The sequence below is a fragment of the Coregonus clupeaformis genome, chromosome 28, assembly GCF_020615455.1.
Source record: "Coregonus clupeaformis isolate EN_2021a chromosome 28, ASM2061545v1, whole genome shotgun sequence".
Classification (NCBI taxonomy): Eukaryota; Metazoa; Chordata; class Actinopteri; order Salmoniformes; family Salmonidae; genus Coregonus; species Coregonus clupeaformis.
Window position 1 is genome coordinate 5,495,997 of NC_059219.1, and position 24,951 is coordinate 5,520,947.

The following is a 24,951-nucleotide window of genomic DNA, read 5'->3' on the forward strand; positions in this document are numbered from 1 at the left end:
ACACCAGTTCAGATTGAAGTGCACTGCCCTGTGCATTTAACCATGCTTGCCCCTCTACAGTTTTCCCTCAATAGCTATCAAAGCCACGTTTTGGAGTTTTCTGGGAACAAGGAAGGGGGCAGAGAGTGGGTGGGGACAGGCAGACAAACAAACAGAGCGCTAGAGAAAGAAAGGGAGACGGAGAGTTAGCTACTATATACAATCTATCATATTCCATGGATTTATTTTACACAATATATAATATAACAGAATATAATAAAATAAAATATACAATTAATATAGAATAGAATAGCATGTTTTAGGCTACGGGTTTAACCCAGGTTGGAGGGATAGATCCAATAATTATCACCATATGTGCTAATGCTAGCTAGACCTATATCCACAGTTTGAGTAGGCAGTCAACATTATGTGGGCCTGCTCTGTCCAAAGATGTTTTAGTATGAAAACTTTGTCCGTCTCTGTGCACAAGAAGACGCTTTCCCTTGCACTGAGTGTGTGTGTGCGTGCGTGCGTGCGTGCGTGCGTGTGTGTGTGTGTGTGTGTGCCATTGCCGCGTCCTTACTTGTATCCTAGTAACCAAGGAATAGCTCACAGTCAGAGGTATTCAAGCAAAATAATGAAAAACAATAAGACACATGTACGTGCTTGTTATGGATCCCTTTCATACAACCTTTAGTTTAATATTTTTGTATATATGTATAAATTGGAATAACATAAATAAATAAAATATTACCTTTTTTTTTTTTTAAAGCATGTATTTCTACCCCCCTACAGTCGGAATGAAATGATCCAAATGTGATATCCGGTAACAAACTTCGCGCTTTGAGTTTGAGTTCGAGGGGTGATTAGAAGGTAAAAACAGCGATTTTTAATAATATATATTTTTATTATGAAGTAATTTCACTAATTCTTGATATGGTTACAGGTAGTTTGTGGATTCTTGCATGTATTAACCTGTTTATCTGTTTATATGGGAATTGGCTGTTAGGTTTTGTGATTGAACGTGCATGGACAGGACAGTTGTTGGTCTGCACAGCTTGCTTCTGTCAGTAAAACAGTTAGCTAGCAAATTAGCTAGCAGTTAGCGACCTAGTTTAACTAATTACATGCAAATGCCATTTACTCGTTTCTAGTTTCAACCTATATAAATGTGCTATTCACCCCCAGCAAGTGACCAACCACTGTCCCTAACTTGAGAACCTTCTGTGCAGATGGAAAACTTCATCCTGTATGAGGAAATTGGAACAGGACGCAAGTCAGTGGTTTATAAGGGCAGGAGGAAAGGGAGCATACATTTTGTTGCAATTATTTGCAGTGACAAGTCAAAAAGACCTGAAATTACAAACCACGTAAGTATCCAGCATCACTTCCTAGTATTACACACATCCCTTTCAACTGATTTGACTGAGTAACACTGACTGGGGAATCCGCAGGTACGGCTAACTCACGACATAAAACATGAGAATGTGGTAACCTTCTATGAGTGGTATGAAACCAGCAACCATCTTTGGCTTGTAGTGGAACTGTGCACAGGTGAGATGCTTATTTGGTACTATAAGAATACAATTGTTACCGTATGTCAACCTTTTACCTTTACGTTTCACAAAGTAGGAATGTGATTTGATAGTGTATAATGGTAGGATAATAATAATCATTAATCATTTCTCTATATTTTAGGGGGTTCACTGGAGTCAGTCATCACCCAGGATGAGTGCCTGTCAGAAGATGTAGTGAGGGAATTTGCCATTGATCTGGTCAAAGGCTTGAGATACATCCATGATGCTGGTATCGTGTTCTCCGACCTCACTCCCTCCAAGGTGCGGTACAGTATAGATGTCCTGACTCTATAATTTAGTGCGTACGGCCCAGTACATCACTAGGGCCAAGCTTCCTGCCATCCAGGACCTATATACTAGGCGTGTCAGAGGAAAGCCCAAAAAATGGTCAAAGTCTCCAGTCACCCTAGTCATAGACTGTTCTCTCTGCTACCGCACGGCAAGCGGTACCGGAGCGCCAAGTCTAGGACCAAAAGGCTCCTTAACAGCTTCTACCCCTAAGCCATATGACTGCTGAACAATTAATCAAATGGCCACCCGGACTATTTACATTGACTATTTATTGTTATTTTTTATTTGATTAAGTAAATATTTTCTTAACTCGTTCTTGAATTCATTGTTGGTTAAGTGCTTGTAAGTAAGCATTTCACTGTAAGGTCTACAGTTGTATTCGGCGCATGTGACACATAAAGTTTGATTTAATTTAATTTAAAAAATCAACAAACTCTATATATCGAGGCACATCTGACATTTAACACACTCTATAGATCAAACCAACCTAACACTTTACATCCAATGAGCTCCTTTTATCAACTAAGCAATGCTGATTATTTCTAGCCAACATTTATTCTCTGTCTCAGTTTTGATTTCATGAAATCAATGTCATTTGATTATGACTTTGTTTTTTTCCCCCTATAGATCTTGCTGGATGGCCCTGGCACATTGAAGTACTCTAACTTCTGCCTGTCTAAAGCTGAGGGGGAGAATCTGGAGGAGTTTTTCACTTTAGTCACAGCAGAGGAAACAGGTGGAGGGGATGGCAAAGAAAACACATCAAGAACAAGTATCAAGAACAGAATCCAAGGTGATCCTTTACAGATAATATCGCTATACCATGGCATTATTGAATACTCGTATCTGATTTGCTTGAAGGGCATTTTAGAGCGTGCCTAATTTGCCTATAACGCACGGTATATCCACACGGTACAATTCAATGGCTATAGTTTATTCTTACATGTTCTATGTTGGAGCTGCTTTTGAAAGCAAAAGTCAAATTGAAAACATTATTGGCATTGTTGAATTCGATTTTCATAATAGCAAGCTAGGACTGATGGGTTGGTTAGCTAAACTAGAAAGTCTGTTTGTTTGGTTTCCAAGGCAACTACTGTAGCTATCTAGTAAACCTGCTAGCTACTTCAGTGGATGTTGAACACATTTCTACTGGCAAATGAACACATTTCTACTGGCAAATATGTTAAAATATAGCCATGGTATAAAAGGGATAATCAACTTGGGGCTCTATGCGTTCTCTGGAAAATAATGCAACTCCGTGGAAGGTCAGTTCCACGTTGTTCATTATTTTCTATAGAATGCATAGCCCCTCGTTGATTATCCCTTACTTATTGGATGTTTACCAGAAAGTTATATCACATATCCTATTGTAACGACCCTGTGTAGCGACATTGTTCGCAGACCACCGCGGACAAACTCACTCTCCCTGCCTGTTTCATTACACTGGTGTCAGACGAGAAGTGATGTCCAACTTCTGACACCAGTGTAAATGGAACAGGCAGGGAGAGTGAGCTTGTCCTCAGTGGTCGATGAACCCTCAACCTTCTGGCCCAAAGCCACAAAAGCATGCTCAAGTGGCAGAGTCGATATCCGCGCATAAACACAGGGTCGCTATATATGTATTTACCCCCCCAAAACAAATATATGGGGGATTGGCAATGATGCAGACAATTACATTGATGGAAACTACAATCAATCTGCAATATTAAAGCTGATTTACCCCCCAAAAGAAACACACACAAAAAACAGGGTCGCTACATTATCACATTATGTTATATATCATATCATGTTATATCATATCATGGTTTTCAATATATTGCAGTAATGGAGATGTCTTTGTCTTTCTTCAGGGTCTCCAGTATACTGTGCACCAGAGGTGGTCAAAGGAGGAGACCCCAGTACCAGTAGTGATCTGTGGGCCCTGGGCTGTATATTCTATGAGATGTTTTCAGGTACTCATCAAATCACTTGGGCTGTGGACCAGATCTGTTTGTCCTCTTGCCAACTCCTTTGCTCATTGCCATTTTCAATTAGTGACAAGTAGTTGGCACTGTAGCACAAACAGACTGGCACTCAGGCTATCAAACCACTTGATTTATTGACATTGATTACAGAATAACAGTACTCATCTCATACATAAATACTTCTGTCTTGTTTTGCGGTCATTTCTCAGGAAAACCACCATTCTTCTCCGAGACCTTCTCTGAGTTGATTGAGCTGATATTACTTGAAGATCCTCCATCTCCAAGGCAAAGTGGTAAAACAATCATTTCTATTGCTTAAAATAACAAAATGTGTTTTATTGCCATAAAAGCATCTTAATTATAGTCCATATTGTCTTTGTTGTTAAAGGGACTTCTTCCTGCAAGCCTACACAAGAGTTCCAAAGCCTGCTTAAAGGTTTGCTTCAGAAAGACCCTCAGAAGAGGTACGTCCGTACTCCCTGCACCAAATCAGGTTCTTGGTTTGAAGTTTCCATGACGGATAATTAATATTATCCCTTTGACATATAACCTTTGGAAAGGGGGATACCTAGTCAGTTGCACAACTGAATGCCTTCAACCAAATTGTGTTTTCCACATTTTTTTATTTTTTATTTATTTAACCTTTATTTAACTAGGCAAGTCAGTTAAGAACAAATTCTTATTTACAATGACGGCCTACACCGGCCAAACCCGGACGCCGCCCTATGGGACTCCCAATCACGGCCCGTTGTGGTACAGCCTGGAATCAAACCAGGGGGTCTGTAGTGACGCCTCAAGCACTGAGATGCAGTGCCTTAGACCGCTGTGTCACTTGGGAGCCCATTTAACCCAACCCCTTTAAATTAGAGAGGTGTAGGGGGCTGCCTTAATCGACGTCATCAGAGCCCGAGGAGCAGTTGTTGTTGGGGTTTAATTGCCTTGCTCAAGAGCAGAACGGCAGATTTTTCCACCTTGCTGGCTCGGGCATTCGAACCATCGACCTTTCGGTGACCGGCCCAACGCTCATAGCCGCTAGGCTACCTGTGTAGGACAAGTAGGCCGACATAAGTTTGGTCAGAAAGAGAGTGCTTTATTAGACTTCAGCATTGAACTGTTCTCCTCAGGATAAACTGGACTCAGTTACTGGCCCACCCATTCTGGAGAGGAGTGTTCTCTGAGGTCCACACCAGCAAGGAGGAAGAAGAAGATATCTCATCCAGCTCCAGGTAATGTTTATGTTTCATATTACAATCAGGGCCTTTATTCACAAAGCGTATCAGAGAAGGAGTTCTGATATAGGATCTGTTTAGCCTTTTTAAATCACAATGAATAAGATTACGTGGACAGCAGGGACCTGGTCCTAGATCAGTACACTTATTCTGAGATGCTTTGTGAATATTTGAGCTTTTTATTGATGCTCTTAAAGGGATACTTTAGGAATTTGGCAATGAACTTGTGAATACCATTTTTATATCTCTGCGTGCAGTTTGAAGGAAGTTACTAGCTAGCGCTAGCGCAATTGTTAACTAGCGTTAGCGCAATGACTGGAAGTCTATGGTATCTGCTAGCATGCTTGTTAGCATTGGTTCGTGAAACTACCTCTAACTTCCTTCATACTGGACGCCGAGACATAAAAATGGTATCCACGAGTTCATCTGACTCTGGGAAAGTAGATAAAGGGCCTCATTGCCAAAATCCCAAAGTATCCCTTTAAAGTCTTAACCTTTGTTCTGCAGTTGTAGGAAGTGGACAAATGTTTGTCTGCCAATGTTAGTTTAATGTACATAGACGGTCATTTATAAACTGTTTGAGAAGCTCTGTCTCACCTGTTTCAATGCCAAACACTGTTTTGGAATTGCATATCTACCTCCCCGGCCTTTTCTCATGACATAACTTCTTGAGAATGCATGTTGGTCTGATGTTATCATAAACCATGCCTGTGTGTTCAGGATGGAGCCTGGGACCTGTCCAATCAGATGGGTTGTACTGTTTTGTGTTAGTGGGAGGAAGACAAGGCCTTCACAGAGCTGATGTTGAATATGATTTACTAACTGCAATATGAGAATAAGATAAAAGTCCTTGTTTCACTTGTGTAATAACCTATACGTCTAAACTCTATAACTATTTAATAAGACAACAGTTTCTATGTAACTACAGTGTTGCTACTACAGGTGTCATATTACTGTGTAGTTACATAGGTAGGTCATGTTTCCTTTCTGTTTGTAGTCTGGTGATGTTTTAATTTAGTTGTTGCGTACTAACTAATATCTGACCTGTCTTTTGGCTGCAGTGTGGGGAGGAGTGGTGTCTGTTCCTCTAGCCAGTCATCAGCAGTGACACCTGTCTCAGTGACCTCCCAGGGACCAGGAGGGGGACACAGAATCGTACAGGGAGAGGCAGCAGGGGCCGCCGGGGCAGAGGAGCCCGTCTACATGCACCCCAACAAATCATTCCGATTAGGTAATGCTTTCTGGGAAGGTGGAAGCAGACATGTTGATGACAGTTGATGACAGTGTAGGTGCTGTGTCTGAACATAGTCTTCTTCTTCTTCTTCTTCTTCTTCTTCTTCTTCTTCTTCTTCTTCTTCTTCTTCTTCTTCTTCTTCTTCTTCTTCTTCTTCTTCTTCTTCTTCTTCTATTAGACAACGTGACAGAGCTTAGACCAAAGAGTGCGCTGGACAAAGATACCAGGGAGTCCATATTCCTCCTCAGGTACGATCAGTGTTCAACTCCAGTTGTTCTGATCATTTACTAAACATTGTGTTGGATCAACAGCTTGAGTAAGTCAAACTGGAAAATACTAATTTCATATATATATATATATATATATATATTTTTTTTTTTCCTGAATTTTTTTAAATCTCAAAATGAAGCATGTTTTATGTGATATTTTTCATCAATCAGCTCTCGTCCAACTCCAAGAATGAGTTGCACTGCAAGAGATACACCCAACAGGACACCATTACCTCAAGTGAGTTCTTCTGTTATCAAAGAGCCAAAGGAGAGCACTCCCATACCTCTGCAACTTTCTCCACAATTACATTTTAAGTGTAATCTTTCTGTGAGCTGTCTTTACTCAGAAACATAGACTATTACCATGGCGTGCCTGTAGACTGCAGAAACTGGTAGTTGAGAATTCATTGTTTTCACAGGTTGTTCTCGGTTACAGTTGTTTGTTAACCTTTGGCGCCCTCTACAACATTCTCAGTGAAGTGCCACTTTTCGCTTATAATTTTTTTCCAGATGAATTGACTGTATACATAAGGACATTGGACATTCTTATGTATTATAAACTTCACTTTCATTCAGCCGCTTTAGCCACTTTCATTTATGAGATCTTTGGAAGTCTGGTGTTTGAATGATGTTCGATTATTGGGCTGTAGTAATAATTATCACATACTATAATTGTGCTCATTTGTAATGATGACATCACTCTGGTTGTTGTCATCTTCAGGACAGTGTGGTGGTCAGTGGTCTGAATGACATCAGTTGCTGTATAAAGGACCTAGTGTACATTGACTCTGACCTGGCAGTCACACCTATTATGGACAACCCAAAGGTACCACAAACTACATCATGTACTGCTCTTATTTCTCCTGTTTGTTTTCTAGTTTTCTTTCTAGAAATACATTGTTATTAATTATTGCATTGTTGGGTTTTGAGTTTGCAAGAAAGGCATTTCACTGTACTTGTTCATGTGACATTAAAACTTGAAACTTGCTCTGTATTTAAGCAATATGTGAAAAAAAATGTAACATGCTTTGTCTGATGCCGAATAGGCTGACATTTTCAATAGTTCCACAGCCCACTTCTACCCATGTTTGTGTCAAGTGCTTATCAGAGTCCAAAATGTGTTACACGTCCTCACAGCAGTGTTCTAGAATATTGGATCGTTGGCTTTCATACTTTTCGAATTCCCAGCAATTTCTTCAACCGTCACCCAATTTCAAATGAATAGGAGCCGCGTACGCGGAGCCGTGCTGATTGGGAATTTTGGGGAAGTGTGCGGTCACGCTGTGCGTCCTCCATGGACGGTGGTCTCGGAGCCAGATAAATATGTCACAATGGGACGCTGGACTATCACGGGTCCTCGGCTTTGGACTCTGAATTGCGCTTAAGAACAGAGGTTGGCAATCCGCAACTCTTGTGCATTCTAGTAACAAAGATATATACTTATTTTTTTCAGATTCTGAAGACTGCTCCAGTGCGATATGACTCAAAGACTTTGTGTGTCCGAGCATACTCAGGTAATAAAGAAGAACAAACAGGAAAGCTCTCGACTGCTGTGCTGCTGCTGAGTAACACTTGTACACACTCTGTAATTGACAAGTGTGTAGCAGGTGTTAATCCACACACACACACACACACAGGTTAGACAGACAGCTAAAGCTGGGTCTGCTGTGTGATTATTGAGCACCTCTGCCCCCCCCTCTATAGTGGAGAAGCTGTCATGTCTGAGCCCTGAGGACTGGAGGGTGTTTCTACAGCAGCTGTGCTCTTCTCTGGAGACCCAGGCTGATAAGACCACGGCGGCGGCCCGCTCCAAACTCAACCTCCTCTGCTATCTGTGTACCATAGCTGCCCACAAGGACACAGCTACCAGGCTCATCAACTCTCAGCTGGTAAGGGAAGGGTCACTGCCTGACGGTCTGACCACATGCCCAGCATGCCTGCCATTCCTCCCAGGGCTGCTGGTGGCCAGAGTTCTAACAAGACATGGGCCCCTCTAGGCTAATTTAAGTGTTCAGAGGAAAATTCTTAAAATCACTACACAACCTCTGGCCTTGCTGAGGTTTCTCAAGTGTTAGAAAGATAAAAGGCTGTGGCACTGTGAAGCCATCAAAGGCTTCCTATATTTACCATGTGACCCCGAGCTCCTCAGCATGGCTACTATACGTGTCGGCCTCTGTTGATCAGCGGGAAGCTGAAACAGTAGTCAGCTATGTGGGACCAGGAAGTTAACACTGTTAATTCCTCAAGATAATAAGAAAATGAACTTCCTATTTCCTGTACTTTTTGTTACTGAGATCCGCTCAGCTTAACATGTTCAATGACCCTAGTTATGTATGAGAGCACAAAGACCAGGAGGACGTCCCAAATGACACCCTATTCCCTACATAGTGCACTTTTGAATTGGGCCCGGTCAAAAGTAGTGCACTATGTAGGGAATAGGGTGCCATTTGGGACACACAGAACTCTGTTGCCAATATCATAAAGTTGCTTCCTCGTTACAGTGACGAGGTATTAAGTTGTGACATATGGGACATTAATCTGGTCAAATTTAAAGATCAAATCTCTTCATTCGTTTTTAATGAAATGTCCAGACTGAGGATTGATTCAGGCGTAGTAATTCCATCTGACGGAGAGTCTCTTATAGCTATTAACCACTAGATGGCATTCCAGTTACATCACTCACTCAGATTGAACTGAAAATGACATCGCCACAATCATTAGACCTCATTGTATCTTTTAGTATATCATTGTTTTGGGACTTATTCGGACACTATGGCCAGCCCTGACTGAGTTTATAACAATGATGTATTGGTAACATGACTAATTCAATGCTGTACTACTGAAAGACGACTGAACTGACTGACATACGTTGAAGTCAGAAATTTACATACACCTTCGCCAAATACATTTAAACTCAGTTTTTCACAATTCCTGACATTTAATCCTAGTAAAAATTCCCTGTTTTAGGTCAGTTAGGATCACCACTTTATTTTAAGAATGTGAAATGTCAGAATAATAGTAGAGAGAATGATTTATTTCAGCTTTTATTTATTTAATCACATTCCCAGTGGGTCAGAAGTTTACATACACTCAATTAGTATTTGGTAGCATTGCCTTTAAATTGTTTAACTTGGGTCAAACGTTTCGGGTAGCCTTCCACAAGCTTCCCACATTAAGTTGGGTGAATTTTGGCCCATTCCTCCTGACAGAGCTGGTGTAACTGAGTCAGGTTTGTAGGCCTCCTTGCTCACACATGCTTTTTCAGTTCTGCCCACAAATGTTCTATAGGATTGAGGTCAGGGCTTTGTGATGGCCACTCCAATACCTTGACTTTGTTGTCCTTAAGCCATTTTGCCACAACTTTGGAAGTATGCTTGGGGTCATTGTCCATTTGGAAGACCCATTTGCGACCAAGCTTTAACTTCCTGACTGATGTCTTGAGATGTTGCTTCAATATATCCACATACTTTTCCTTCCTCATGATGCCATCTATTTTGTGAAGTGCACCAGTCCCTCCTGCAGCAAAGCACCCCCACAGCATAATGCTGCCACCCCCGTGCTTCACGGTTGGGATGTTGTTCTTCAGCTTGCAAGCAACCCCCTTTTTCCTCCAAACATAACGATGGTCATTATGGCCGAACAGTTCTATTTTTGTTTCATCAGACCAGAGGACATTTCTCCAAAAAGTATGATCTTTGTCCCCATGTGCAGTTGCAAACCGTAGTCTGGCTTTTTTATGGCGATTTTGGAGCAGTGGCTTCTTCCTTGCTGAGTGGCCTTTCAGGTTATGTCGATAGATACAATACAAATGCACCTCCGTACCTTCAGGCTCTGATCAGTCCCTACACCCAAACGAGCTAAATGACGGCTAAATGACATAAATGTAATATAGGACTCGTTTTACTGTGGATATAGATACTTTTGTACCTGTTTCCTCCAGCATATTCACAAGGTCCTTTGCTGTTGTTCTGGGATTGATTTGCACTTTTCGCACTAAAGTACGTTAATCTCTAGGAGACAGAACGCGTCTCCTTCCTGAGCGGTATGGCGGCTGCGTGGTCCCATGATGTTTATACTTGCGTACTATTGTTTGTACAGATGAACGTGGTACCTTCAGGCGTTTGGTAATTGCTCCCAAGGATGAACCAGACTTGTGGAGGTCTACAATTTTTTTTCTGAGGTCTTGGCTGATTTATTTAGATTTTCCCATGATGTCAAGCAAAGAGGCACTGAGTTTGAAGGTAGGCCTTGAAATACATCCACAGGTACACCTCCAATTGACTCAAATGATGTCAATTAGCCTATCAGAAGCTTCTAAAGCCATGACATCATTTTCTGGAATTTTCCAAGCTGTTTAAAGGCACAGTCAACTTCTGACCCACTGGAATTGTGATACAGTGAATTATAAGTGAAATAATCTGTCTGTAAACAATTGTTGGAAAAATTACTTGTGTAATGCACAAAGTAGATGTCCTAACCGACTTGCCAAAACAATAGGTTGTTAACAAGAAATTTGTGGAGTGGTTGAAAAACGAGTTTTAATGACTCCAACCTAAGTGTATGTAAACTTCCGACTTCAACTGTATATTACAGCGTTAACCAACTGCTGTTCTGTCCTCTCCCTTTGTAACAGTTCCCTGTGTTGACCCAGCAGCTGCGACTAGCACCCAACTGGGATGTGTGAGTTCCTTTAGCTTCCACCTGTCCGACCCCATACATACATCCAATCACTCTCTGCATTCTCCATGCGCCAATGCATGGAAATAATGTCTAGCATGTACTGTAGCCTACTGCACTAGCGTTTACAATGATCTGGTGCCTGGTCTGGATGTTCTGTAAATCACTGTTAGAGTTATATCCATCATCAGGATCATTTAACGAGTTTTGACTTGAGGATTCTATTTTGTTTTTCAATGATTAAATGAATTAAGAACGGATGTTGTACGGATTAAATAAATATAATTACAGCAGCACTTCTTACTAAATGGTGATAAAATGATGTAGAAAATAGTAGTATTATTTCTGTGGATGATTTCCATGTATTTAGACCAGTGTCCTGTGTGTCTATTCCAGGAAGTCTATAGCATTAGTGGCCTATTTCTATGGATGTTTTTGTATTTCAGGTTAAAACAGTGTCATGTATTTATGGTTAGACCTGTGTCCTGTGTGTGTGTGTGTGTGTGTGTGTATTCCAGGAAGTCTAAGGTGATGCGGGTTCTGGGGCTGCTGGCATCCCATTGCACTGAGCTCAGAGAGGAGACCCCTGTCACTGAGGTTAGTGGAACTGTCTGTCACACTGCTGACGCTGGCATAATCCAGCTGCACTGCACTGGGCCCCTTCACCCTATTGTCACAGCACCTGTGCTTGTCCTCTGTGTATCAATGGTGGATGTGTTCCAAATGCATAGGGCTCTGGCACTATGTAGGGAATAGGGTGCCATTTGCGATTTGGTCGGGTGTGTCACATATAACTATCAAAGCCATGAGCTCCTGAATAGTTGAACAGACCTTTAACTGTTAGAACCAAAGCAGACCGTGTCATAGTCGCAATACAAACGCCTCTCAATCTTTTACACATGCACACAATTCTAACTATGTGAAAGACCCCTACAACATCAACAACAACAGTCAAATCTGTTGAATTAAAATCCCCTAAATCTGTTACTAATCGCAGCAGAGCCATAGAAGTCTAGTCTCTATGCGGCTTTATGATCATCCAATGGGAGCGGTAGTGAGAGGAAGTACCAGGGTGAATCACCAGATGCCACTGTAACCCAGCGGTAGGTAGAGCTCTAAACAAGCGCTACCAACCGACCTGCCCAAACATGCTTATAGAGCCGTTAACAAACCGTCAAAGGCATTGCGGTTAATCATTTTAAAAAACAGGATTCTATTTGATGTGAAATCTGGCGCCTCCACCCTTGATCCGCGTCTTACATGGGGTTTTCCATGATTTTCTGTGGTGGTTTATAGGTTTAAAGCTCATAGAGGTAGAGAGATAGAGGAGGGGTATACGAGCGATATACAAAATGGCCGCCGTTAGTCGGCACACCAGAGAATGGCGCAGCAACTTTTTATTTTCTCCACAGTCTTCTTTTCTAAAGATGGCTGAGGATTTGATTTGTCGCCCCGCCCCCCACCACCCATCTGGGCACAGCTTGCTCAGATTCCCAGAGTGACAGATCCCAGAGACTTTTATCATTGTGCTCTCTACAGGGGTTCTGTGTCTGATGGTCAGCCGCAGTCATGGCGATTTCTGCGTCAGGGCAGGGCTATTGTTCCCGCCACCACCATATGTCTGCCACACTGTGGATCTCAGTGGTCGTCCGTGATCCCAGTTAAAGTTTCCACTGTGAGACGAGATGGGTTTTCTCTCTCTTGGTCAGGGCTTCTGTTGCTCCAATTGTCTTTTGAAAGGAGTTCTCACAATGAGAATCACAAGTTACAATGCCGCATAGTTCAATGTTTATTGTCAGCGTTGAATTTGGTGCCTCGGTACGCTCTATAGGCTACATAACAGAATCAGATGTCAATTTGGCCCTACATTATCATTACAAACCTACATTTCTCACAGTCCTTTAAAACAGTGAGTGGCAATGACTGCAGGTGCTATTTTTCAGGCATACTGTAGGCTTAGTTAGGACAGGAAGAGAGGAATTAGTTCAGTATTATCCTCTTTCCTCTGCCTGTCTCTATGGATACTCCAACATCATTCTAATGAAGTGTTATCTTCCCTGGCAGAGGCAGTACTTTCCTGTGCCACAAACCACCAAACCTCAATTCAGACATTTTCTCTCTCTCATGGCAGCGCGTCAATAGTGTTGTCTGCTGTTTCCACCCAGCGTCCCTTAGAAACTGGCCTAGTGTGCCGTGCCGGCCGTCCCTGCAGACTGCCTCCTGCCTCCCTCCCTCCTCTCATTGTGGGAGAATTAGCCCGTTCCACTTCCTCAGACGGGGCTTGGAGGCTAGTTCTCACTCCTCACTACTGGAAAAGGAACAGAGTGCTGGGGCCAATGAACACTGCTGTTGATTCGATTCAGTTTGGTTTCTTGTGTCTTTTGCCAAACTGTGATTGTGTAAAGATTGTTATTTTAGGGAATTTTAGGTTTGTTAAATTTAGTTTGTTTATCCATTACTCCAAAAACATTTGAATCATTTGGTATCCATGTATTCATCATCAAAAACACATCCATAATGGCTTGAGTCAATTATTGCTCGCTGGCCAAGCAATCAGTCTCAAGTCCTGATAACTATAGGCAGAGGCCATTGGTAATCTATGGGACTGACCATAGGCTCATGAAACGCCTGAGGTCAGGTCTGTCGCAGCCCGTCAGCCCTACATCAAACGCATGTCTTCTTCTGGACAACCGCGGGATATTGATCGACCACACTATAGCACAGCAGGTCACCTTTAGTCAATCACTGTTTGTTATTAGCTAGCTCCCTCCATCAATAAGACATCAGGACATGTCTGTCTGTCTGTTTGTCTGTCCTACCTGCCTCCCTGTTTGTAATCGGTGAATTAATAGGCTCAAGCCACTACATGCCACAATATATTCATTAGGCTAAATCACATACCAGGGACATTTAATTGATTCAATTGATCAGTTGCATTAATGTGATGTTTAAATCAAATGTTAAAATCTAAACTAACAAAGCAGTAGCATTGTTATTTGTCAATCATTAAAAAATGTAGTATTTTCATGTGACTTTGGCCCATTGCTCTTGGTGTGATTGTTTGTCTTCATGCCTGCTGAGTTGCTTTTGTATGTGGATCTCTGTCTCCAGTACGAGTCCAGTCTCATGTGTTGTTCTGAACCACGGATCTCTGTCTCCAGTCGAGTCCAGTCTCATGTGTTGTTCTGAACCACGGATCTCTGTCTCCAGTACGAGTCCAGTCTCATGTGTTGTTCTGAACCACGGATCTCTGTCTCCAGTACGAGTCCAGTCTCATGTGTTGTTCTGAATCACGGATCTCTGTCTCCAGTACGAGTCCAGTCTCATGTGTTGTTCTGAACCACGGATCTCTGTCTCCAGTACGAGTCCAGTCTCATGTGTTGTTCTGAACCACGGATCTCTGTCTCCAGTACGAGTCCAGTCTCATGTGTTGTTCTGAACCACGGATCTCTGTCTCCAGTACGAGTCCAGTCTCATGTGTTGTTCTGAACCACGGATCTCTGTCTCCAGTACGAGTCCAGTCTCATGTGTTGTTCTGAACCACGGATCTCTGTCTCAGTCACTGAGTCCAGTCTCATGTGTTGTTCTGAACCACGGATCTCTGTCTCCAGTACGAGTCCAGTCTCATGTGTTGTTCTGAATCACGGATCTCTGTCTCAGTACGAGTCCAGTCTCATGTGTTGTTCTGAACCACGGATCTCTGTCTCCAGTACGAGTCCAGTCTCATGTGTTGTTCTGAACCACGGATCTCTGTCTCCAGTACGAGTCCAGTCTCATGTGTTGTTCTGAACCACGGATCTCTGTCTCCAGTTCGAGTCCAGTCTCATGTGCTGTTCTGAACCACGGATCTCTGTCTCCAGTACGAGTCCAGTCTCATGTGTTGTTCTGAACCACAGATCTCTGTCTCCAGTACGAGTCCAGTCTCATGTGTTGTTCTGAACCACGGATCTCTGTCTCCAGTACGAGTCCAGTCTCATGTGTTGTTCTGAACCACGGATCTCTGTCTCCAGTACGAGTCCAGTCTCATGTGTTGTTCTGAACCACGGATCTCTGTCTCCAGTACGAGTCCAGTCTCATGTGTTGTTCTGAACCACGGATCTCTGTCTCAGTACGAGTCCAGTCTCGTGTTGTTCTGAACCACGGATCTCTGTCTCCAGTACGAGTCCAGTCTCATGTGTTGTTCTGAATCACGGATCTCTGTCTCCAGTACGAGTCCAGTCTCATGTGTTGTTCTGAACCACGGATCTCTGTCTCCAGTATCGAGTCCAGTCTCATGTGTTGTTCTGAACCACGGATCTCTGTCTCCAGTACGAGTCCAGTCTCATGTGTTGTTCTGAACCACGGATCTCTGTCTCCAGTACGAGTCCAGTCTCATGTGTTGTTCTGAACCACGGCTGAGACGTGATGATAGTGATGATGAGTAACAAAACTGTCTCTCACTCTGTCTCTCACTCTGTCTCGCTCACTCCCCAAGCCTCGCAGGGATGCTTAATGTTGCGTGGCCTTAAACCGCCTGCAGCCTCAGTAGTTTAAAGCTCTGCCTTATGGGTTGGAGTGATGGAGGAGGGGGGTAGTTGCGGATTGTACAGGAGCGATAATGATGCGTTTGGAGGAAGTAGCCGTGTGTTGCGGCTCCAACTTAGCCTGTTTGTTTTCTTGAACAGTGAATCGTCAGTCAGTTGCAGGACATCTCTCCTGCCAAAGCCGCGTTTTTCTCTCGCATCAAACGTGAGCCAAACATCTGTTCCCTGCAAAGTCACCATTTATGTCCTTTACCAGCCAGCACCAGGCAGCCTCGCACTGAGTGTGCTGCCTATTTGCATAGCACCCTGCTGGGAGCGCTGCCGCAGTAAGCCCATCACATCCTCCCCACTTCTGAAGAGGACGAGACTAGGAAAATGCTAATTCCACGAAGTTAGGGTGTGGGTTTGCATATATGTGAATTTTTGTGTGTGTCTTTGTTAGGGAAGGGTTATTATGTGGATCCTTCCAATAACACCATAATGACATGTTTTATATGGAGTCTCATCAGCCTTCCTCCTCCCTCCCACCTCAGTCCTCTATCCAGTTCATTCTAGCTCCATACCCTTTATAGTGTTATAATGTAGCTCCATACCCTTTATAGTGTTATAATGTAGCTCCATACCCTTTATAGTGTTATAATGTAGCTCCATACCCTTTATAGTGTTATAATGTAGCTCCATACCCTTTATAGTGTTATAATGTAGCTCCATACCCTTTATAGTGTTATAATGTAGCTCCATACCCTTAATAGTGTTATAATGTAGCTCCATACCCTTAATAGTGTTATAATGTAGCTCCATACCCTTTATAGTGTTATAATGTAGCTCCATACCCTTAATAGTGTTATAATGTAGCTCCATACCCTTAATAGTGTTATAATGTAGCTCCATACCCTTAATAGTGTTATAATGTAGCTCCATACCCTTTATAGTGTTATAATGTAGCTCCATACCCTTTATAGTGTTATAATGTAGCTCAATACCATTTATAGTGTTATAATGTAGCTCCATACTCTTCAACCGAACGCTGCTTGCACCCGCCCACCCGCCTAGAATCACTACTTTCGGCGGGTCTGACCTAGAGTATGTGGACAACTACAAATACCTAGGTGTCTGGTTAGACTGTGAACTCTCCTTCCAGACTCACATTAAGCATCTCCAATCAAAAGTTAGATCTAGAATCGGCTTCCTATTTCGCAACAAAGCCTCCTTCACACATGCTGCCAAACATGCCCTCGTAAAACTGACTATCCTACCGATCCTTGACTTCGGCGATGTCATTTACAAAATAGCCTCCAACACTCTACTCAGCAAATTGGATGTAGTCTATCACAGTGCCATCCGTTTTGTCACCAAAGCCCCATATACTACCCACCATTGTGACCTGTACGCTCTTGTTGGCTGGCCCTCACTACATATTCGTCGCCAAACCCACTGGCTCCAGGTCATCTATAAATCACTGCTAGGCAAATCCCCGTCTTATCTTAGCTCACTGGTCACCATAGCAACACCCACCCGAGGTATATCTCACTGGTCATCCCCAAAGCCAACACCTCCTTTGGCCGCCATTCCTTCCAGTTCTCTGCTGCCAATGACTGGAACAAACTGCAAAAATCTCTGAAGCTGGAGACTCTTATGTCCCTCACTAACGTTAAGCATCAGTTGTCAGAGCACCTTACCGATCACTGCACCTGTACACAGCCATTCTGAAATTAGCCCACCCAACTACCTCATCCCCATATTGTTATTTATTTTGCTAATTTGCACCCCAGTATCTCTATTTGCACATCATCTTTTGCACATCTATCATTCCAGTGTTAATACGAAATTGTAACTATTTTGCACTATGGCCTATTTATTGCCTTACCTCCATAACTTACAACATTCGCACACACTGTATATATATTTTCTGTTGTATTTTTGACTTTATGTTTTGTTTACCCCATATGTAACTCTGTTGTTGTTTTTATCGCACTGCTTTGCTTTATCTTGGCCAGGTCGCAGTTGTAAATGAGAACTTGTTTTCAACTGGCTTACCTGGTTAAATAAAGTTTAAATAAATAGAAAATAAAATAAAAATAATGTTATAATGTAGCTCTATACCCTTTATAGTGTTATAATGTAGCTCCATACCCTTTATAGTGTTATAATGTAGCTCCATACCCTTTATAGTGTTATAATGTAGCTCCATACCCTTAATAGTGTTATAATGTAGCTCCATACCCTTTATAGTGTTATAATGTAGCTCCATACCCTTTATAGTGTTATAATGTAGCTCCATACCCTTTATAGTGTTATAATGTAGCTCCATACCCTTTATAGTGTTATAATGTAGCTCCATACCCTTTATAGTGTTATAATGTAGCTCCATACCCTTTATAGTGTTATAATGTAGCTCCATACCCTTTATAGTGTTATAATGTAGCTCCATACCCTTTATAGTGTTATAATGTAGCTCCATACCCTTTATAGTGTTATAATGTAGCTCCATACCCTTTATAGTGTTATAATGTAGCTCCATACCCTTTATAGTGTTATAATGTTGGCTTCATGGGCTTTAAATCTGTCAGGTCTACAGGCCTCATAGTTTATTAATGTACACCGTTTGATGCAGTCTGGTGGTCACTCATTAACAATATAGGCCTTAGTGCTGAAGTAGAAAAATAACAGGATGTAATGGGGAAAAATAAAACTTCTGCTATAGCACAGTATTCTACTCTGTGTCTGTACACTGTTGCTTATCCAGTCTTGATAGGGTACATTATTCAATATAAAGCGTTGTGAAGGGTAGGAGTGCTGTCACAACTGTGAGTGACTGACTGATACTAGTGCATTCTCCAGGCTGTTGTCATGTTCACGGAGCTGATCAGGGAGAACTTCAGGAACAGCAAACTGAAGCAGTGCCTGCTGCCACCACTGGGGGAGCTGCTCTACCTCATCGCAACACAGGTGATGATATACTCCAAATCAGTGCTCTTTCAACCCTATGCATACTACTGTCTTAATGAAATGAGTGTGTGAAATGAATGCCAATTTTGGGTACAATGAATGAGACCTAATAACTTCTATTCAATCAATCAATCAAATGTATTTTATAAAGCCCTTTTTATATTAGCAGTTGTCACAAAGTGACTAATAAGTCTGTTGGCGTACATTTACATTTACGTCATTTAGCAGACGCTCTTATCCAGAGCGACTTACAGTTAGTGAATACATATTTTTTTATACTGGCCCCCCGTGGGAATCGAACCCACAACCCTGGCGTTGCAAACGCCATGTTCTATCAACTGAGCTACATCCCTGCCAGCCATTCCCTCCCCTACCCTGGACGACGAGTCGTAGGCCTTTATGATGATATTCTGATACTGTCGATAATCTACCACAAAGATACCTGCTTAAACAACTACTGTATTTAAGCACTCTCAGTAATATCAGCACTTAAAGATGTTTGTCTGTCTGTATTTGGTTTTTGTGTTTGATGTTTGTGCAAGGGTTTGAAAACACTAAATGACCTATCGCTCTACATCAAATTAAATTGTATTTGTCACATGCGCCGAATACAGCAGGTGTAGACCTTACAGTGAAATGCTTACTTACAAGCCCTTAACCAACAAATCAGTTTTAAGAAAAATAAGTGTTAAGTAAAAAATAGATCAGTAATGGTTTGCCACTAGTTTATTGTTCCATTGAAAAGCTATGCAAAAGAGCTGTTTTAACTTTCACCCTGTCCTTTTGACTGTAAGCTGTCTTGATCTCCCGCTGCACCTGAAAGCCATGTAGACACACATGAAGGTTCCTGCTGGTGTGATATTATCTTTAGTTTCAGGATAATTCCTCTCTGAGCTGTCCAGTTTGTCAGGGTCACTCAGTGCAGCACACACACAATGGCTATTGACTTTATTGGCTGATTAACCAATAGAGGTAAGGGGTTTCAAAGTGCCCTTTATTCACTATTGGCTATTTGATTTTCTCCACAAAGTGTTTTACTGTATGGGAATGTGCTTTCAAGGCTTAATTCGGGTAGGTTAGTTCTAGTTTAATAAAAATACCTGTGAAGAGTAATTGCGTGTTATGGATCCACACCATATTGGTACACCCGACAATTATCCTTCTCCTATTTTATGTTGAGAATCTTATGAATTCGTACACCATATCCACAGAATAATAGAGATGCCTCTAAATCATTTCAGTATTCTGAGAAGCGAGTGACATTTCGAGGCCCTTTCAGATTATTATTACTGCATGATGGACAAAATGGGGAAAAAATCTGTATGAGGATTGATGTACTGTAGGTATACTTTATTACATAGCAAAATAGAAAGCAAAAACACAGAAAAATGAATAGATGGCATAAAAGCAGACCTTAGGTTAAAGCAAGCCTTGTGGTTAATGGGCTCTCTGAACACTACAGATGTAGGATCTTAATTTGAGACAGTTTGCTACAGCAGGAAAATAATCCTGCAGCAACAACATTTTTGTAGGGGTTGATAAATTTTTCGTTAGGGCAAATCAAGTCTGAAATTTCAAAGTGGAAATTACAAACTTTTGAAGCCTTTTTAAAATTAGAATACACTACAAGTTTGCATAGAAAATTCTCAGCAACAAAAGAGTGATCAAATTAAGATCCTACATCTGCATGCAGGGCAGTGTATGATCAAAGGCCTCATTAACAGGGATGTAGTGATGAAAGTGTGAGCACCAGTGGAGATGTCGGGAGGAGAATAGCGTAAATGATAGCTAACGCAAAACAAATTCACATGTAGTGTAATAGGTGCATAAAGATTATTCTGAAAATATAACAGGTGTGTAAACAGTGTTTCCATTTGGTTTTGGTCCACTACATCACTCATCATAAACACACTGTTTACTGTCAATATGTTCACATATCCCCAGTTTACAATGACATTATAACACACATTCCCTCACCAGTACCAAAGGAATTTCCAAAGTTCCAAATTTGGTAGCTAGCTAGAGCATTTGTGAACGTTGTTTGGGGCTTATTTATTTAGCCTAATTACGCTAGCTGCTGCTTTGTTTTGCCCTAATTGTTCCCCCAATGAGCCACTACAGGAGTCCTCTCTGTCTCCACTACAGACCTTCCCTTCTCTTCCCTTCTCTTCCCTTCTCTTCCCTCTCTCTCCCCGCAGGAGGAGAAGAAAGAGTACCCAGGAGAGCTGTGGGTCGTTCCTGCTGCCGCCTACACGGTGTTAATGAGGTGCCTTCGGGAAGGGGTAAGTCTGCTGCACCTGCCTCAGCAGGGGGGAGGGAAGGGGTGGGGGGAGATCCATGCAGTAATGATCCTCCTACAAGGCCCTACAGGCATTGTTTGCCAACTGCAAGTCAAGGGCATGCAGCAGACTCAGTCGTCAGCCCCTGTCATGCAAACTGCATCAAAACAGCCCCGGATGGATGAGTCCTTGTCATGTCCTCGCCGGCAATTAATGACCGGTGGATACGCCAGCACACGCACACACACGCACACACACACACACACACACACACACACACTGCATGTGTAGTAGTGTGTCAGTCAGCCAGATAGTCAGTCTGGCCAGAGGACCGTTGTTCCTCAGCTACTGCATCTGTTCTTCTTAATTACAAAACTGAGTTTGTTTCAAAAGACGATGGCTCTTCTCCCAGAAGGGAGCGTTGATATTACGTGTTCATTATAAGTTCATTAGCAAAGCTTTTAGACTGGCCAGCTTATATACCAATGTGGAGCAAACTTTTTCCCAAGATTTGTGAGTTGGGGGGTCCTCAACTGGCAGCTTCATTAAATAGTACCCTCAAAACACCAGTCTCAACGTCAACAGTGAAGAGGCGACTCCGTGAAGCTGCCAGTTGAGGACCTGTGAGGCGTCTGTTTCTCAAACAAGACACTCTAATGTATTTGTCCTCTTGCTCAGTTGTGCACCGGGGCCTCCCACTCCTCTTTCATTCTGGTTAGAGCCAGTTTGCGCTGTTCTGTGAAGGGAGTATTTTCACAGCGTTGTATGAGATCTTCAGTTTCTTGGCAATTTCTCACATGGAATAGCCTTCATTTCTCAGAACAATAATAGACTGACGAGTTTCATAAGAAAGTTATTTGTTTCTAGCCATTTTGAGCCTGTAATCTAACCCACAACTGCTGATGCTCCAGATACTCAACTAGTCTCAAGAAGGCCAGTTTTATTGCTTCTTTAATCAGCACAACAGTTTTCAGCTGTGCTAACATAATTGCAAAAGGGTTTTCTAATGATCAATTAGCCTTTTTAAATGATCAACTTGGATTAGCAAACACAACTTGCCATTGGAACACAGGACTGATGGTTGCTGATAATGGGCCTCTGTACACCTATGTAGATATTCCATTACAAATCAGCCGTTTCCAGCTACAATAGCCATTTACAACATTACCAATGTCTACACTGTATTTCTGATCAATTTGATGTTATTTTAATGGACAAAAAAATGCTTTTCTTTCGAAAACAAGGACATTTAGAAGTGACCCCAAACTTTTGAGCGGTAGTGTACCTCTAAAATTGTATATCTGTTGAATTGTTGGTCAGTAGTTTTGAGGACTGTTTCACTCATAGGGACCTCACAGCATCAGAGGGAAAGTTAGAGCTTCTTACAATGTTGACAACGTTGACTGTCTGGGATAGTTCTGGAGAGAGTTCTGTCTGAGTGACTGTCTGGGATAGTTCTGGAGAGAGTTCTGTCTGAGTGACTGTCTGGGATAGCTCTGGAGAGAGTTCTGTCTGAGTGACTGTCTGGGATAGTTCTGGAGAGAGTTCTGTCTGAGTGACTGTCTGGGATAGTTCTGGAGAGAGTTCTGTCTGAGTGACTGTCTGGGATAGCTCTGGAGAGAGTTCTGTCTGAGTGACTGTCTGGGATAGCTCTGGAGAGAGTTCTGTATGAGTGACTGTCTGGGATAGTTCTGGAGAGAGTTCTGTCTGAGTGACTGTCTGGGATAGCTCTGGAGAGAGTTCTGTCTGAGTGACTGTCTGGGATAGTTCTGGAGAGAGTTCTGTCTGAGTGACTGTCTGGGATAGCTCTGGAGAGAGTTCTGTATGAGTCCCGTACGAACTGCAGGCACAGGGGACTCTGGTTGATTAATTAAAGGATTTGTTCAATACAGACTGTCTGAGCTGTAATGAGAATAATACTAGCAGGGAAGTAAAGAGGTGTTGAGAGTCAGTCTGTCTCTCCACCAGCCGCCTTGACTAATAATAACTGTCTGGGTGCTCCTCTCTCAGAGGGCCGGGAGGGGGATATGACTGAGGAAGGGAAGCACAGCATGCACACACACTCACACCACGTCGGTCGTTAAGACGCTGCCTACTGGGTGCCTTTTCTTATTTATTTCTATTGAGCGATGATGAGTGCTGACTGACACTTGCCTACTTCTCCAGGGAGAACCTCCCCAGCTAAACACAGATTGAAGTAGAACTTTTAGAATCGGGTGGGAGTTTTGATTGGATGGATCCCGGCTGTGGCAAGCATGCATGATTCAGCGGCTTCATATCTTTGTAAACAAGAACATATGGCAATTAGACTAGATGGCATAGCCTATATACACTGGCCAGTTTATTAGGTACACCACCCGTTCATGAAAATGGATCGCTCCTACAGACAGTGAGTCAGGTGGCCGTGGCTTGCTATATAAAGCAGGCAGACAGGCATCGAGGCATTCAGTTACTGTTCGATTGAACATTAGAATGGGAAAAACAAGTGACCTAAGCGACTTTGAGCGTGGTATGATCGTCAGTGCCAGGCACGGCGGATCCAGAATCTCAGAAACGGACACCCCCCTGGGCTTTTCACGCACGACAGTGTCTAGGGTTTCCCGAGAATGGTGCGATAAACAAAAATCATCCAGTCAGCGGCAGTCCTGTGGGCGAAACAGCTTGTTGATGAGAGAGGTCGAAGGAAAATGGCAAGAATCGTGCAAGCTAACAGGCGGGCTACAAACAGACAAATAATGGCGCAGTACAACAGGGTGAGCAGAAGGGATCTCGGAACATGCAACTCGTTGATTCTTGTCATGTATGGGCTATTGCATCAGACGACCACATTGGGTTCCACTCCTATCAGCTAAAAACAAGAAGGCTCCAGTGGACACACGATCACCAACACTGGACAATTGAGGAGTGGAAAAACATTGCCTGCTCCGACAAATCCCGATTCCTGTTGCATCATGCTGATGGCAGAGTCAGGATTTGGCGTAAGCAGCATGAGTCCATGGACCCATCCTGCCTGGTGTCTACGGTATAGGCTGGTGGCAGCGGTGTACCACTGTCCAATCTGCAGAAACTGTGTGATGCCATCGCGTCAGCATGGACCAACATCCCTGTGGAACATTTCCGACTTGTGGAATCCATGCCCGAAGAATTCCGATTGTTCTGGAGGCAAAGGGGGGTCCGACCCAGTACTAGATGTACCTAATAAACTGGCCAGTGAGTGTATGTTTTCATATGTTATTTTCATATGTTATTTATGGACGACTCTATTCCCACACTTCATTTGCAACACTGGTAGCACTAATTTGATGCAGTATTTCCATTGCATGGTTAAAACATTTCAAATTGAATTGATATGTGAAATGCTTACACCACTTTAAATGGACGTAACTGCATTCTAGCTGTGTTTGCGTGTCAGAGAGCTGATTCTGAAAGCCCAAACAAACTGTGAGAATAAGATGTCAAGAAGAGAGTTGCTTGTTCTCTTGTTATGGGCAACAACCCACATACTGTAACATCGCAGCGAGTGGAGCAGTATCAGCAAATGCTTTAGGAGGGAGAGGAAAATGGAGGGGAATGTCTGAGCGTGAGAGAGCGGGGGAGACGGGCAGGAAAAGGCGAGGGAAAGAGGACAGAGAGAGAGACAGGGAGGAGAAGGCAAGGCAGAGAGAGAGGTGGAGACGGGTAGGAAAAGGTGAGGGAAAGAGGACAGAGAGAGAGACCGGGAGGAGAAGGCAAGGGAGAGGGGGAGACGGGCAGGAAAAGGCGAGGGAAAGAGGACAGCGAGAGAGACCGGGAGGAGAAGGCAGAGCCAGAGAGAGAAAGCGACTTGAGCTGCCTGCAGGAAATATTTATGAGCGTGAAGATGATGTTCCCAGTGCCAATGATGAAAGGTGTGTTTGGGAACAGAGGCAGTGGAGGTGGTGTATCTCTACCAGGGAGGGGGAGCCAAGGGCTTCAACCCTCCTACTCTTATCTCCTACTCC

The 24,951-nt window shown here is 42.9% G+C and overlaps 1 protein-coding gene across 4 annotated transcripts in view; it reads left to right on the top strand.

Moving 5' to 3' along the window:
* Positions 1–768: 768 nt before the first annotated feature.
* Positions 769–24,951, top strand: part of LOC121542634 (serine/threonine-protein kinase ULK4) — a 153,997-nt gene continuing 129,814 nt past the window's right edge. For all 4 annotated transcript variants that reach the window (XM_041852083.2, XM_041852084.2, XM_041852085.2 and 1 more), the window contains exons 1-19: positions 769–852; positions 1,212–1,349; positions 1,434–1,533; positions 1,678–1,817; positions 2,475–2,640; positions 3,698–3,799; positions 4,021–4,104; positions 4,200–4,275; positions 4,936–5,037; positions 6,102–6,271; positions 6,453–6,522; positions 6,715–6,781; positions 7,265–7,369; positions 7,997–8,057; positions 8,248–8,432; positions 11,177–11,223; positions 11,739–11,817; positions 18,585–18,692; positions 20,891–20,974. In XM_041852083.2, coding sequence (XP_041708017.1) covers positions 1,212–1,349; positions 1,434–1,533; positions 1,678–1,817; positions 2,475–2,640; positions 3,698–3,799; positions 4,021–4,104; positions 4,200–4,275; positions 4,936–5,037; positions 6,102–6,271; positions 6,453–6,522; positions 6,715–6,781; positions 7,265–7,369; positions 7,997–8,057; positions 8,248–8,432; positions 11,177–11,223; positions 11,739–11,817; positions 18,585–18,692; positions 20,891–20,974 — 1,884 coding nt within the window. In that variant the 5' untranslated portion in view covers positions 769–852. The remainder of the gene's footprint in view (positions 853–1,211; positions 1,350–1,433; positions 1,534–1,677; positions 1,818–2,474; positions 2,641–3,697; positions 3,800–4,020; positions 4,105–4,199; positions 4,276–4,935; positions 5,038–6,101; positions 6,272–6,452; positions 6,523–6,714; positions 6,782–7,264; positions 7,370–7,996; positions 8,058–8,247; positions 8,433–11,176; positions 11,224–11,738; positions 11,818–18,584; positions 18,693–20,890; positions 20,975–24,951) is intronic.